This window comes from Piliocolobus tephrosceles, chromosome 20 (genome assembly GCF_002776525.5).
Source record: "Piliocolobus tephrosceles isolate RC106 chromosome 20, ASM277652v3, whole genome shotgun sequence".
NCBI classification, from domain to species: domain Eukaryota; kingdom Metazoa; phylum Chordata; class Mammalia; order Primates; family Cercopithecidae; genus Piliocolobus; species Piliocolobus tephrosceles.
Window position 1 is genome coordinate 1991620 of NC_045453.1, and position 16391 is coordinate 2008010.

The window sequence follows — 16391 nt, forward strand, 5'->3', positions numbered from 1 at the left end:
TCTTCCTGTCTTGGTCTCCCAAAGTGTTGGGAATATAGGCATAAGCCAGCAAGCCCAGCCATTCTTTACCTTTTATGCCATATTTTTACTGTACCTTTTCTGTATTTACATGTTTAGAACACAAACAACATTGTGTTACAACTGCCTATAGTATTCAGTACCACGACATGCTGTACAGATTTGCAACCTAGGAGTAATAGGCTCTATCTACCATATAGCCTAGGTGTCATTTAGGACTGTGTAAGAACACTCCATGATGTATGCACAAAGACAAAATTACTTCACAATGGATTTCTCAGAATATATCCCCATCATTAAGTGATGCATGAGTATATAGTGAATGCAGGATGATCGGCAAGTTCCTAATTCTCAGTAACCATTTGCTGAATTTGTGTAAAGACCTAGGGTCCCCAGCGTTCCAGGGAAGGGGGTCTGGTGAGCAGGCAGATGACGCAACCTCTACCCACGGCCTATATTGTCATTCAAACCATGGTGTGACAGGATGGCCAAAGGAGTGACTCCGAAGCCCGTTCCCCACTGGCTGAACGTCCAGATAAGGTTGGAGGGCCGCCCCTCAGCTCCTGATGCTTGCACTTAGAAACCTGAAGATTACTGAAACCAGGGACTACAGACCTTCTTCCTCTACCTCCCTCCCCTGTATGCCTTTCCCTAACCCAAAATAGAAAGTATTTCCCAATTTACAAATTAAAGTGGTTCTCAAAATCAATTTTACAGCCAGCAATCATGACTCTGATGTTATATAACTAGTAAAAATAAATAAATAAAGAGAGAGCGAGATGCCCACACTGGAGAGCTGCCCTGTGACAGGATCACCAGGCTGCCCATGTGACAGGACCCCGCATAGGTTTTCAGCTCTAAAAAGCAAAACAGTACAAAAACAACAAAACGCCATGTTCTTGAGACACAATTATAGCAGAGTGCAGATGCAAATAAGGACAGAAGAGCAACACATCATCACCTAATGAGACGCTGATTACCAAGAAAAGAACAAAACGTAGCAAGCCTCAGTCATGAATGCAGCCCTGAGTCCAAGGGGCCACTCTGTGCCTGTGAAGGTGCTCTTTGTTCAGCAGCAAAACTGAGATCCAACAGTCCTGAGAAGACCCAGATAAACGGGCGCCACTTACCACAAACACCCATGCGGGAGAGAGTACAGTCTTGTCTGCAAGACCAAGACACATTTATGTATCTCCCTACTCTCCGAAACCCTCTCCTGCTGCAACATTCACTCTTACATGGCTCTGTCCCCACCACCCAGTCACTCAAGCCACTGATGATGGAGTCAGCTCTGAGCCACTCCTTTCTACCTTCCAAATTCAATCCATCTGAGAGCCCTTTTGAATCTCCAAAATGCACCTTGAAGTCGCTCCCACTTCACTACCTCCCCTAACCTGGACAGCCACAGCCTCCTACTTGGGCTCCCTGCTTCCACACCTGCAGGCGCAGCCAGTGGCTTCTTCCTGAACTCCCACGCCTTGACCACCACACTCCAGCCAGCTCCCTTCTCCTCTGCTTGGCAGAGGCCTCATCCTTCGGGTCTCGGCTTCAATGCCACCTCCTCAGAGAACCTTTCTCTGACCGCCTTGGGCAAGTCCTCATTTTCTGCTATTTTCATTTACACACAACTGAAACCGTACCTATGGTACACCCATATGACATGTCTCCAAACTCAGCACCTCAAGGGTGGGGACCATGTCTGCTTTTTTCACCCATGTGTTATATTAATAGAGGCACCCACCACAGTGCCTGACACACAGTTGATCAAAAGATTAACGGGCCCCCTCGGGCATGCATGTTTTCCTTTTTATTGGTGGGGGAGGGGGAAGCACATGAGCCTGCACACATTCCGATACTAATTCTCGCTCTGCCACCAGCGTGCCTGAGAACTGGCATGAAAGGGCAGCAGGACCCAACGCCTGTGTGGTACCTGCTGCACACCTGGCAGACCTATGCCAGCTTTTCATTCACGTTCCGTGTAGTCCCCACAGCAAACCTTCCAGGTGTTAGCAACCCCCTTCACGGAGGTGGACTCAGAAGGTCAGAGAGATGCCCAGGGTTTACATGAACTGAGGCTGAGAATTCTCCTCTCAAAGTCACGTTTAAGATTCCACTTACAGGCCTGGCGCAGCGGCTCAAGACTATAATCCCAGCACTTTGGGAGGCCGAGGTGGGCTGATCATCAGTCAGGAAATTGAGACTATCCTGGCCAACATGGTGAAACCCCGTCTCTAATAAAAAAGGAAAATTAGCTGGGGTGGTGGCATGCGCCTATAATCCCAGCTACTCGGGAGGCTGAGGCAGGAGAATCGCGTGAAGCCAGGGAGCCGAGATCGTGTCATTGTACTCCGGCCTGGCAATAGAGCGAGACTCCGCCTCAAAAAAAAAAAAAAAAAAAAAAAAGAGAGAGAGAGAGAGAGCCTGAGTGGGTGTCAGTTGTCCCAGGGTCCCAGAACCACATCCACCATGGAACTAGGAACATGCCAGGGCAGAAGGAACGGGTGAAAGGGACAAGAGTGGTCCTTCAGGTACCTTGGTTCTCTGGAGGAGTGACTTGCCCAAGTCATAGTGCTAGGTAATTATACGATTACCTACGGAATTATAGAAGCCAGGACCTTACAGGCCCTTCCAATTCTCAGGCCTAGGTCCAAGCTTTTTGAAGGTAAAAGGGTAAAAGGTGAGGGCAATGGTCTGCATGTTTAAAAGATGGCAGGGTGGATGACTGCACCTTTACCCTCTTTGGCAGAAGCAGTTCTGAAGCTTTTGTGTTCATCAGCATCATCTGGACAGCTGACACAATACCCCACCCCAGTTTCCAACTCAGTAGCTTTGAGGTGCAGCCAGAAATATGCGTTTCTAACAAGTTCCCAGGTGATGCTGCTGGTCTGGGAAGCAAATCCCAAGAACCACTGGTGCTAGGGTTTCTCACTGACGCTGTGTGTTGGGGGGTGGGATCGAGTGAGGAGGAGCAGAAAGGAGACAACGGCTTGAAGACATCTTCACCAACACTCCTTACTCATGACATCCTCTGTTTCTGCTGCAGATAAAATGAAAGCAATTTTTTAACCATGGTTAAACTTCACCCAGGTTTATATAATTAGGCTGAAGACTCACATTTGGGTCTCCGTAGGGCATCGATCCCAACACTCAGTTCTAAGAGCAGGAGGGAGTCTGACATTACCGCGACAGCTGTTGTCCTGCTTACAGGACTCCGGAGCAGCAGGAAGGAGCTACGAGCTCTCTGAAGGCTTTTCCTGCTATACCTGTTGGTACCTCGGCCCTAAGATGCTCAGGTCAGAAGAGGGAGGAGGACCTCTGGACCATGTCAGTGGTGACATCTGGATTTCAGTTTAGGCACTTGGCCTAAACGACAAAATATTTTTAAAAGTTAAAGTTAGCCTGTTTGTCTGGGGTGTGGTACAATCACTTATTTCTGCTGTTCTATGCAAACCAAGGGTTCCTTCCAAACGTCATCAGATCCAAGATGCAATCTGGTTACTAACAACAGAGTCTTTACTTGTGACTTCCAGTTCTCTCTATGTCTGGTACAAGGCCGGGCTGTGCTGGTAATGCCCATACAACCTGCCAAGATCTGACAACACTATACTCCCAGCTCCATGCCTTAGATTTGCCCTGGGCGTGCATGGCTTTCTGAGAGGGCATGTCTTAAACACATCCAAAAAAAGTAGAAAAGAAAAAACAAAGGGGTGCTGTACATGGTGAAGGGTTCTTTCCCCACAAAGATGGAAGTAAATGCAGAATGAGTCAACTGGTTCACATCATCTTTGTGGTTTTCCCATTAAAATAGACAATCAATACTAAAACCCAACACGATATAACAAGGCCAACCTGCCTCCCATTACAGCTACACTACCATGCCTCTGAGTTCAGGGGGAAAAAAAAAGGTGCCCATTCATAAAGCGACTTCCCCAAGCACCACATCAAGATGCTTTTCGCAGCCTGGGAAAACGCATTTTCATCTTCCTCACTATGGCCTGTGGAGTGCCTGGGTGGCCCTAATCCATTCCTCCCATGTCCCTAGACATCACTTTCTTTAATAAAGAAACAAAATACAGAGTTCTGACCTGTGTACAATGCAGGCTGAGTTATAGCTTTCCCCTGGCACCTCTAACTGAAAGTGAAATTTCTTTAAAGTTGGGAAATTCACTGCAGTGTTTTACGGTATTGATTTATTTTAAACTTGCTTGGCAGTTTTAAGGCCTGCCATGCCTCTGAATCCTAGAAACGCTGGAGGAGATCTCCATTTCCTCTGATTTTGTAATACCACAGCGGACTCACTAGTGGAAATGAAAAGAGGGGCTAGGAGCCCAAATGCAGCTACCCTAAACAAGACAGAACCTTGGGCACTCTCCCCAGGTCCTGGGTCCACAATGTATCTCCAGTTGGGAATTTCACTACCTGAACAGTACCCTTTCCTCCTGTAGCTGAGAATACTATAATCAAACCAAACCTGAGTATGTACCCTGAGATGTGGCCCCTTCACATCTCACCTGGCTTATAAGGTACCCCTAAACTTATTTTCAAGAACCAGCCTGGAATACCATCTCCTCCACTCTTTCCTGTCTTCCTGTATCTCTACTGAGCCATCTATAACCCACTACAACCAAGTGTCCATATCTTATCTGCATTATTAAACTAAGTTCCTAGGAGACTATACTGGGGTCCAAACAATCAATGCCTCTACTGGGCAAGTGCCTATCACATGCCAGAAGGGCTCTTGCCCACTAAATCTGACTTGGCTCTAGACTCTTTTGACACAGAGCTATGGGCAGCCACATCATTCAGAGTAAGCACGAGTGATGGAATTTCTTGCTTAAGTCAGGATTCAATGAGTGAGCTGGAAGATTTGTCAGAAAGAAATAGAGCAACTGCTGCCATTCTGCTGGGTCCTCATCAACCTTGAATCCCTGGATTCACTCAGAATGGGCTTCTGCCAGGGCACCAGGACCACAGACACGTACAATGCCTTTGGCTCTTATTGGAGCCATTTCCTCATAGCTGGTGCCAGACACTGGTTTACTGACAGCATTCCCTCAGTGCCGGGTGCTTTCCCAGCGGCTGGTGGGTGGAGGTGTGCTTTGGATCTCCTACTTTCCAACCTTTTGGCAATTTTGACCTGGCTGCATACGTGGCTCCTGCCTTCTCTGCTGCCAGACCTTGGTTATACAGGTACCTCACACGATCCCAGCCTTGCCTCCTCTGCCAAAGTTTGGGGCAGTCACTGTAACACAGGAGGAATCCACGTGCAGGCTGACCTCACCTGAAGGGATGGCTGGTGGCCCTGAAACAGTGTGCCTGTGCTGAAACCAGTATCAGATTGTGAAGGACACCCATGGCAGCCCTGGGTGCTTTACTGTGTGGTGCTATTGGAGGGGAAGCCACTGTCTGCCTCAGAATAGAAACCCATTAAAAGTGGCTTTAAGAGGCTGTAGAACGCAGAATGGAGTAGCAGAATTTCCAGACGGATACACCTTGTCTCAAATCTTGGCTCTCAAAACCTTAGGAAAGTGATTTTCCGCTTCCTTATCTGCAGAAAAGAGGGCACATAACAGAATAGCTAAGCAGATGATATATGATAATGATACATGTAAAGTGCTTAATTCAGGGCTCGGAATAAAAAGGCAGGGTCTCTGCCCTGCACAAGTCAAGGGGTCCCTCAAAGCAGGTTTTGATAACCAGTAGCTATTACTGTTGGTGGGAGTGTCTTTCTGTCCCTGGGATAAGAGGAAATGGGAGGTGGAAGCACCCCTGAACATCAGGCAGCTTTGCTCACAGCTGGACGATTACAAGAGCCACTTTGATTTGCCCAAAGGGATGCTATCTAGGTTAGGTGGAGCCAAGGATGCCACGGAGGAAGAACATGTGAGCAGCAACTGGGCCTTGACGTCAACAGCCCCGGGCCAGGCCTGTCCCCTCATGGATGCTTTCATGTCCTGCAGAGCTGCAAGGGACAGATTATCCCTGGGGGGCCATTGGCCCCATTACATAACTGACAGCTCAGCTTCCTGCTGTTGATGCGGCAGAAACAATCAAGAGATGGCAACAGCAGGTCACTGGGGAGCTTGTGGGACTTAACAAAAAATAAAATAAAATACCAGCCTTCCCCACCTGGGGAGGAAAACGCCTCAGAAAACACCAGCAGAGAGATGAGGCCCCAAGGGACATGTCTCTTTGTATACAGGTACCTAGAGCCACCAGGGTCTTCACAGTTGAAGACTGGGCTTCAATTTCCTGAGAGAAAAGAGAACCAAACACTCCGACTCTTCACTCACAACCCCCACCTCTCGTGAAGCTGTTCAGCGCTAGTGAGATGGGGTGTGGCAAAGCTGTGACCCCTACTGTATGGGGTCTCAGGGGTTCAGGGGTTCTGGATCTGCCTGGATCAAAGAATCGATCATCATCAAGAGACACCACCTCGACCCCACGATCTCTCTGCTCTTAATAAAACCTCCATTCTTACCCACTTCAGGATACAGCTTAGCATTTCCCGTCTCCCATCCTCCCTTTGGGAAATTCAAGGCTCCAAAGACTAAGCAGGGATCAGCTTCTGGGGTGCAAAACCAAACCACTGCCTTCGACCCCTTGGCAGTTACACCTTCCCATGAAGGAAGAACCTTCCTTGCTTCTACTTTCCTTTGGGCTCCCTGGCTGCTCATCACCATACTCTTGACCTTTTCAGAGTAGGAGAGGAACTATCTCCTCTTGAAGCCTACTAAGTGTTCCACATCACGCATCTCATGATGCTCTGGGCTTGGTGGGCAGGAAATTCCATCTACTCTGATGCTCAGTTATTTGTTGAATTCAATCAGGAAAACATTTTAAATTTAAAGATGATTCAATGAGGCAATATACCAAACTGGTTAAAGCCATGGACTGAGTCCTGGGTTCAAGGCTAGGCTTTGCCCCTTCTTAGCTCTGTGACTTTCAGGAATTTACTTGAAAATAAGTAAAGGAATTATTGGTCAGAAAGCACTCAGCCCAGGGATGACCATGAATCATTGCTGTTTTGGTCATCTTTGGCACTGCCGCCCTTCTTCACAGCCTTACCCCTCAGGCTGCCACACTCCTCAGCCAGGCACCAGGTACAGGCAAGGGAGGGCAGTCCTGTAAGGCAGGAGCTAGTTCCTGGCCATCCTGAGAGCTGGGCCAGGAAGTCATAGAGTGGACCTATCTAGTACTGGGGGTCCCAACTTCTCACCTCAAACCATTTTAAAATTTATCCTCCAGAGACTGTTTTGAATACTTTGCTGTTTAAAACAAACCATGTTAATTAAGCATTTCTTTTCCATTTTTTAGTATCACTGCTGATTAACTTGATAGCTATAGTGTAACAACACAGTTTGGGTGTAATTCTAGCACAAAGCAAACAAATTGGTCATTGAATTGGGCTTGTATGGCTTCAACAGGTAAACATGCTCCTGCCTGTCAGCTACGCTGAAAGGGCTTGTGAATTCCTGTCTTAGATTAGGGTTGTACCAGAGGTCTGGGGACACCTGGGGTACAACCTAAGATCTTGCAAAATAGAAGTAAAATCTGAAGCGTAGGTGAAGGGGCCAACCCAGGTAAGCCAGTACGTTAGCCGAGAGCCACATCTTTGGACTCCAGGCAAGGGATAAATGTGTCACCTATTACTTCAACAAGAAATTAGGCCTGATTTCCTTCTCTGATGCTAGGCAGCTACCAAGATCTCATATGGAACTAGAAATACTTTCTGTGACCCCTCAGGTCACACCAACATCTGATTTCCTTCAGTAGGCCTTAGTTGCCCACTCCAAAAAGACGTCATTCGAGGGCTTTGGCTTCAAAAGGCCCTAGTAACGGAGGTTTGTATATCAGACAGCAGACTTGGCCATGAATGCAGATTCCCTCATCCCACAACACTCTCCCTGGTAACACGTGGGCGGAGTCACCTGGAACATCAGTTTGGCTGGCTTCCTGCTTGGGGTGAAAGACTGTGGCTAGCTGGTAGGAACCATTAGGAATTATTAAATATCTTTCAAAAGTGACAAATAAGAAAGAGATCAGACCCATCAATTGAGTGATCTTTAAAAATAGATATACTTTTCCAGAACAAGTGATTGGACAGGGTGGGCCTTGACTACATCTTTGTTTCAAAAGAAAAGCTATTTCGCAATCCACAAAAGTGAGGCTACCAAAGTCCACTGTCTTCAGAGGGAAACGGAAGCCAACACTTCTACCTAGGCCAAAGTGTGGACCTAAACAATGCTACTGTATTACAATTAATTCAGACTGTTTACACAGGGCACTTTCACAACCTATTGTGATCCCCCCAACAACCTCAATAAGATATATAGGATCAACTCCATTTTATAGATAATAAAACTGAGGCCCTCAAAAGTGGAATAATTTGCCTAAGGCCACACAGTCAGGAAAACGCGGAAATAAGACTCCATCGCTGCATTGTTACTAGACATCACTTCAGGGGAATCCCAGGTTTCCAACCCAAAATGCATTTCCTTTTATTTTTGCAAAAAACTAAAACTAGTTAGCCCTGACTTAAATGCGACTCTGAAATCTATAATCCTAAAACACTGAGGTGTTTTTTCATCATGGTGGTATACGGGTCAAGTGTATTTACTTATGCCACTAGAGTTTTTTGTGTTTTTTTTTGTTTTGTTTTGAGACAGGGTCCCTCTCTGTCGCCCAGGCTGGAGTGCAGTGGTACGATCTTGGCTCACTGCAACCTCTGTCTCCCTGGTTCAAGAGATTCTCATGCCTCAGTCTCCCAAGTACTGGGCCTATGGCATGTGCCACCACACCTGGCTAAGTTTTGTATTTTTAGCAGAGACCAGGTTTCACCATGTTTCCCAGGCTGGTCTCAAACTCCTGAGCTCAAACGATCTGCCCCTACTCAGCTTCCCAAAGTGCTGGGATTACAAGGCATGAGCTACCACACCCAGCCTATTTTAATTTTTAATAGTGCAAACATCCACAGATATAACCCAAAACAAAAGCTCTTTGGGGTCTGTAAATTCAAAAATGTAAAGAGGCTTTCAGACCAAAAACTTTGAGAACTACTGGTCTATTCTTTCACTGTCTCCAATTCCTCTCCTCTTCCCCTCTCAAATCCACCCTAGTTACAGGTTTCCCCATTACTCCATCAAAATTGTTCGTAAGTACTGATGCTTTCCCAATTACTAAATCCAACGGCCACTTCCTCTCACTCACTCAACTAGCAGATGATGCCACAGCTGGCTCCCTCCTCCTCTTGATGTCTTTTCCCCTCTCTCTGGCTCCTTCCTTTCTTCCCACCCTCAATGTTGCACCACCTGGAGCTCACTCCGCTGACCTCCTCTTGTCTATTATCCACTCCAGTACTGTGGCAAATCTCTAAATTTGTATCTCTAGGCTGGACCCCTCCCTTGAACTCCAGACTCATCCAACTGTCTACTCTACACCTGTAGTTAGATTCTAAATAGGCATGCCAAACTTTCAGATAACTAAAACCTAACTTTCTCCCGCCAAACCTATTCCTCCCAATGCCTTCCCCACCCTATTTAATGGCAGCTCAATATTCTTCCAATCACTTAGGGCTGACACCTTGAAGAGATGATTAATTCCTTTCTCTCACACCTCACATATGATCCAGACAGAAATCCTGCTGGCTCTGACTTCAAAAACAAAAAAACCCAAAATCCAATAATCACTTCTCTATTCCACTGTTTCAAGCCATTGTCATCTCTCACCTGGATTACTGCAACAGCCTCCCACCTTATCCTGTTATTTCAAGGTGCAAAGTGATCCTTTCAAAAGAGCAGGTATCACACAGCTGAAAACATCCCCATAGCTTTCCCTCTTATCCAAAAACACAAGCCAAAATCTCTACAGAGGCTTACAAGGCCTACTACTTGGCTCCTGTTATTTATCTCTTCCTATACACTCCTTGCTCACTCTAGCCAACTTTCAGGACCTTCATAGTGGCCATTACCTTGGTCTGAGATGCTCTTTCCCCAGAAATCCTTGGGACTCACTCCCTCAACTCCTTCCAACATTCGCTCAAAGGTCACTGTCTCTGGGAGACCCACTCTGATATCTTCCATTTAAAAGTACAACCCCACCCTTCCCTGCCACCCAAGCTTCATATCTCCTCTACCCTGCTCTACTCTTCTCACCCTACCCTCTCACCGCACCCAGCACGGAGCACTTTCTTGTACATTACCTATGGGTACTGTCTGTCTTCCCAATAGAATGAATGTTAAGCTCCACAGTGCAAAAATTTGTTTTGTTCACCGTGTCTAAAATGGTACTTGGAAATAGTTTCCAAAGAACATGTTGAACGAATAAATGAAATTAGCTTGTCTATCTACAAAACTTGGCAGGAGAAAGGGAGGTCAGACTCAATGTTCTTCCCGAATCAAGCCTCAGATTCTCTGACCAGTCAGATACAGCACATCTACACAACTGATTTGAAGCTTCTGGCAACACAGGGTTTGGCTCCGGTCACAGACCTGGGCCCAGGCCCACAATTCTAAGTGCCCACCTAAGACAGGGGAGGATAGGCTACGGTCAAATTGGCACCACTAGTACTGTAAGGATTAGCTATAAAAGCCACAAAATGAATTAACAAAACAGCCTGGGACACTCACCAGTAACCATATTCCTAATCATTCCCCCTCTTCTCAAGGTCACCTATTTCTCCTAGATGAAGCAATCACTCCAATTTAGCCAAAACTCTGCCCTGCAAAACAGCACAAATCTCAAGTGTGGATTCCAAATGGAAGCCCTGATCTCAATTAGTTATGACAACCCCACAATCGTAACCTAAATTCAGGTCCCTCTTCCAAGGACAACCTTCTTACGCCACAGCAAATCTGAATTTTAAGAGGTCTTTCAAAAGCAGAAAGGATGCGATGGAAATGGGAAGTGACAGCACAAAATACACTTAAAACACTGTCTAGCCAACCCTTTCGGTTTCTAATATAGCACTACCCTAAACCTAGCTTTGGGGAGTGCTGTTCTCCTACCCACGGGTGGTAGGACCAATTGGCCCAGCACCTGGAATACATGTTTGTGGAATGAAAGAATTAAACCTAAGTGACTCACTCCAGAAATACATTCACTGAGAACACTGCACACGAAACCAAGCTCAACTTGGTATGAGCCAACCCCACCTAGAAACCAGAGGATAATGAAGGGAAAGGGAGGGAACCCACCCAAGTGATGGAAAGCTCCGTGCTTTATGGCTCCTGAGGCTCCCTGTGACCACTAGGAGATCAGCACTAGCTCCATCACCTCATCAAGACCAGCACAGTGTTAAGAGCAGCTTACTTCTAGCTTACCGTATCAAGGGAAAAGGGGGTGGGGGATGCTTGAATAAGATACACCCATCCTTAATTTAGTAGGATCTGGGGTAAATTACTTAATCCCTTGCAGGGTTGTAAAGGTGAAACAAAATGGTACATGTGAAGCTACCTAGCATATATGCTGGTCAATTTTCTCTTACACACACATTAAACTTCAGTCCAACTGAACTATTCTGCTGTTCCTATAAATATACCTTTGGGTTTTCCAGCTCGATTTCTGTCTACACTGTTCCCTGTCCTAATTTCCACGTCTACATTCCTCATTAACCCAAATTGGTCTAGTCTCTCAAATGTGGCAGGCTCCCTCTGGTTTCAGGTCCTTTGCAGAGGTTGGTCTGTCTGTCTGGGATGCTCCCTCACCCCCAATTCCCTCCTCTTGACTCTGTGCATCAACACCCGAAAGATCAATTTCCCTGAATACCTCTTCTCCTTAAATAGCTATAGAACAATTATGATTGGAAGAATCAGAACTAGTGACTCACTACAAAAATACTTTCATTGAGAATACTACACATGAAACCAAGTTCAACTTGGAGTTTCTCTCCCTAATTAAGATGCAGAATTCACGAAGACGGGGAAAGTCTCTGATTTGGCTTATCATGTCACCCCAGAGCCTAGCACAGTACAGTCATGGGTAGCTGAACGATGGGCTGCTTAACGATCTCTGAGAAATGAGTCACTAGGCGACTGTTGTATAATGTCAAGAATGTACTTACACAAACCTAGATGGTGTAGCCTACTATACACCTAGATGACATGTATGGCCTATCGTTCCTGGGCTACAATTCTGTACAGCATGTTACTGTACTGAATACTATAGGCAGTTGCAACACAATGGTAAGTTTTCATGTATCTAAACACAGAAAAGGTAACACACTGCACCATAATATGCACTGTAACATTACAACAGCTGCGTCACTAGGTAACAGGAATTTTTCAGTTCCATTATAATCTCATGGGACCACCATCATATATGCCATTCCTTGTTGACCAAAACGTTGTTCACGCGGAGCATGACTGTACTTGACAAAGGAAAGCTCACAATAATTTTTTTGTTTGTTTTTTTTTGAGACGGAGTCTCGCTCTGTCGCCCAGGCTGGAGTGCAGTGGTGCAATCTTGGCTCACGGCAAGCTCTGCTTCCTGGGTTCACGCCATTCTCCTGCCTCAGCCTCCCAAGTAGCTTTCTTTGACTACAGGTGCCTGCCGCCATGCCTGGCTAATTTTTTGTATTTTCCGTAGAGATGGGGTTTCACTGTGTTAGCCAGGGTGGTCTCGATCTCCTGACCTCGTGATCCGGCCACCTCAGAAAAAATTTTTTAAATAAGCAAAGACTTCTACATAAATATTCACTAATACATTCTTTATAGTATCTAAAATGGAAAACATCTGTTTTCTAAAGTAGGAGAATGGTTAAATTATGGTACATATAACGGGAATGTCACACAGTCCCTGAAAAGCCATACTTTTAAAGTACGACATGGAGGAATGCTCAGATTAGTAATGAGTAAAAAGAGAAAGACCTCAACCAACTAAGGCAAGATCTAAACTATGTAGAACTGGATGTGTGAGTAGGTGGGATACAATTAGAGGTAGTGTTTATTCTCTGAAAACCTGTCTACCTCTTACGCACATTTTCTACAGTGAGCATTTATAATGATGAGAAAGAGCATTTCTTAAAAAAGGGAGATTCGGCCGGGCGCAGTGGCTCAAGCCTGTAATCCCCGCACTTTGGGAGGCCGAGACGGGCGGATCACGAGGTCAGCAGATCGAGACCATCCTGGCTAACACGGTGAAACCCCGTCTCTACTAAAAATGCAAAAAACTAGCCGGGCGAGGTAGCAGGCGCCTGTAGTCCCAGCTACTCGGGAGGCTGAGGCAGGAGAATGGTGTAAACCCGGGAGGTGGAGCTTGCAGTGAGCTGAGATCCGGCCACTGCACTCCAGCCTGGGCGACAGAGCCAGACGCCGTCTCAAAAAAAAAAAAAAAAAAAAAGGGAGATTCAGCTTAAACGCAACCTCCTCTCAGAAGACTTCTCTAGACTTTCCAACTTGTACTGAGGTAATGACACATTTCTCCCATCAAGACATGGGGGGGGATCTTTGATAAGAAGCACTTAGCTTTCTTCAACTTTGTAGTCCCCCCCCAACTTCACAGGGCCCATCCCAGGGTCCAGAATGAAGAACCCAGTACAAGAAGGGGGCACACAGAAAAAAAAAAAAAAAGGAGGCTGGGCATGGTGGCTCATGCCTGTAATCCCAGCACTTTGGGAGGCTGAGACTGGCAGAATGCCTGAGGTCAGAAGTTCGAGACCAGCCTGGTCAATACAGTGAAACTCCTTCTCTATTAAAAATACAAAAATTAGCCGGGCATGATGGCAGGTGCCTGTAATCCTAGCTACCTGGGTGGCTGAGTCACGAGATTCGCTTGAACTCGGGAAGTGGAGGTTGCAGTGAGCCGAGATCCTGCTACTGCACCCACTGCGCTCCAGTCTGATCGACAGAGTGAGACCCTGTCTCAAAACAAAAAACAAAAAAACAACAACAGAAAGCACTCACCTAGTTTAAAATCACCCAAAATGCTTAGCCCTGAATTTTAAGCAGCACATGTGACCTGGTCCATTCTGGTTTCAAGTTCAAAGGCATCAGGCCGGTCCTGTGGGTTAGCAGCTAACATATCTTTCAAGAGCTGCTTGATCCCCTCAGACATGGAAGTCCTGCGTTTTTGGGGGATGTGCAACTCCATCTTTGGGTTTTCTAGCAGCGCCTCACCAACAGGGACGATCTCAGTCCCCTGTTTAATGTAGGTCCCCAGGAGCTCCTTCTTGGTCTCAGAGTCAATAAAAGTGATTCTTTCTATCATTGCCCAGATGATAATGCCCAGGGCAAAGATGTCCGCCTTGGCTGTGTAGTGTCCCTCCCAGACTTCAGGAGCCATGTAGAAGTCCGAGCCGCAGGCTGAGGACAGCCAGTACTTATTCACATTCACATTTTTGTTGTCTTGATTGCCCTCTTTGCCTCGGGGTGCCAGCCCAGCACAGACCTTGCTTAGTCCAAAGTCGGCCACTTTGAGGATGGGGGTGCCAGACCGCTCTGTGATGAGGATGTTGTCTGGCTTCAGGTCCCTGTGCACAATATGGTTTTTGTGCAGGAAGGCAATGGCGCTCGTGAGCTGTAGCATGAAACTTTTGTTGGTGGCTGGGTCCGGCCTCCGAGACAGGACATACTGATTCAGGTCTCCACCTTCACAGAACTCCATGACAAACCAGAGATAGCAGGGCTCCTCAGCATAACCCAGGATCCTTTCTCCTAAATCAAAGAAGACAGGAAGGAGCTTGAGTGAGATGGACATAGTCACACTTTTGAACTAAAGGACGCAGTGTATTCAAGAGTGACACTGGTGACAAACAACTGCTCCAAGGGGACCCGCAAAACTGGCACTGAGTCCCTTTCTACTCACACAGAACAAGTCAAGGTATGACATGGGCACCAGGGACTGGTGTCAGGCACCTGGGTTTGGAATGAGGCCCAGGTGGAATTTACTGCTGTCTGGTGGACTGCAAAGCCTTTTTGTTTCATTATACTGTCTCCAAACAGGCAGTGCCATACCACTCACACCTCCCAAGGCTGCTGGGCAGATGGGACAAGGAAAAGCATGCAAGAAGGCTGTCACGGGTCTGTTGCTTCTAATATCATTGTTACTCCATGCTGAGCAAATGACCTTCCCTCTTTTTTTTCCTGACTTACAGAAGGATTCTTGTTAACGTACCTAGAATGGCACTACCATTTCCTTTATTTCAGAGGCACGCTCCTACAATTTCCTTGGTTTACTTCAGAGGCACACTCCGATCCATCAATATTTTCTGCGAGCCCACCATATGTCTAGCACGAGTTAGCTACATAACATGCCCCGTCTCTATGAGGCTTAGTTTCAAGGAGATGACAAGTATCCACAGCAGCAACCATCAGAAGCCGTACATCTCCATCGGGGTCAACACCTACAAACAGTGAAGTGAGGGCAGGAGCCGCCAGATCTAAAGGTGTCAGGGGGGACAGGACTGAACTTACCCTGTAAAAAGGCAGGCAGTAGATCAGTGGGGGAGCAGGAAGGTAATTCTAGGCTGAAAGATGGAATGGATGATGGAACACAGGGACAAAAAGACCAGAAAGGTATAAATAGGAAGGCTGGTGGGAACAGCAGAGTCTAAAGTCGATGTACAAGATAAGGTTTAAATTGTGCGGGCTTGAAACTCTAGGAAAGCTGGTGACCAACCTCTCCAAGCAAATCTCAATATTCTTTATAAAGCAATTGACAGTCCAGTGAATCTTTATGTGGATGTTGTTTGACGACTACAACTGCTCCCAAAGCTAAGTCTAAGAAGAGAGATGTTTTATCTCACTGATGAGGAGAGGCTGGGCCTGCAAATGTGCTGCCTTGCTCTGGGTGGTCACAAGGTCGTTTGTAACTGAGCCAGGACCTGAAGAGAAATCCTCTCTCTGGCCCCAGAATGGAGTATCCATCCTACCAAAAATGACTGCACTTCCTCAGATAGCTTCTGGCAGAGGGTTCCTTTTACTAGAGTCATTTACTCTATTATAATGAAAAGCAGTGATCTGGGTGAGACTCTGCTAACCCAAACAGCCCTGAAATTACCAAGGCACGCAGTCCACTAAAGCCAGTGGTCTGAGTTCTGGGTTGAGCCAAGACGATGTGACGTAAAAAACAAAAGCTTGGGCCCAGCGTGGTGGTTCAAGCCTGTAATCCCAGCACTTTGGGAGGCTGAGACGGGTGGATTACGAGGTTAGGAGATCGAGACCATCCTGGCTAACACGGTGAAACCCTGTCTCTACTAAAAAATACAAAAAAAACACTAGCTGGGAGAGGTGGTGGGCGCCTGTAGTCCCAGCTACTCAGGAGGCTGAGGCAGAAGAATGGCATAAACCCGGGAGGCGGAGCTTGCAGTGAGCTGAGATCTGGCCACTGCACTCCATTCTGGGTGACAGAGTGAGACTGTCTCAAAAAAAAAAAAA

At 46.6% G+C, this 16391-nt stretch overlaps 1 protein-coding gene across 1 annotated transcript in view; it reads right to left on the reverse strand.

Moving 5' to 3' along the window:
* STK35 (serine/threonine kinase 35) overlaps nt 1-16391 on the reverse strand; it is a 47490-nt gene that overhangs the window by 17286 nt on the left and 13813 nt on the right. The window contains exon 3 of the mRNA XM_023220315.2: nt 13920-14669. Within this exon, the coding sequence (XP_023076083.2) occupies nt 13957-14669 (713 nt within the window). The 3' untranslated portion in view covers nt 13920-13956. The remainder of the gene's footprint in view (nt 1-13919; nt 14670-16391) is intronic.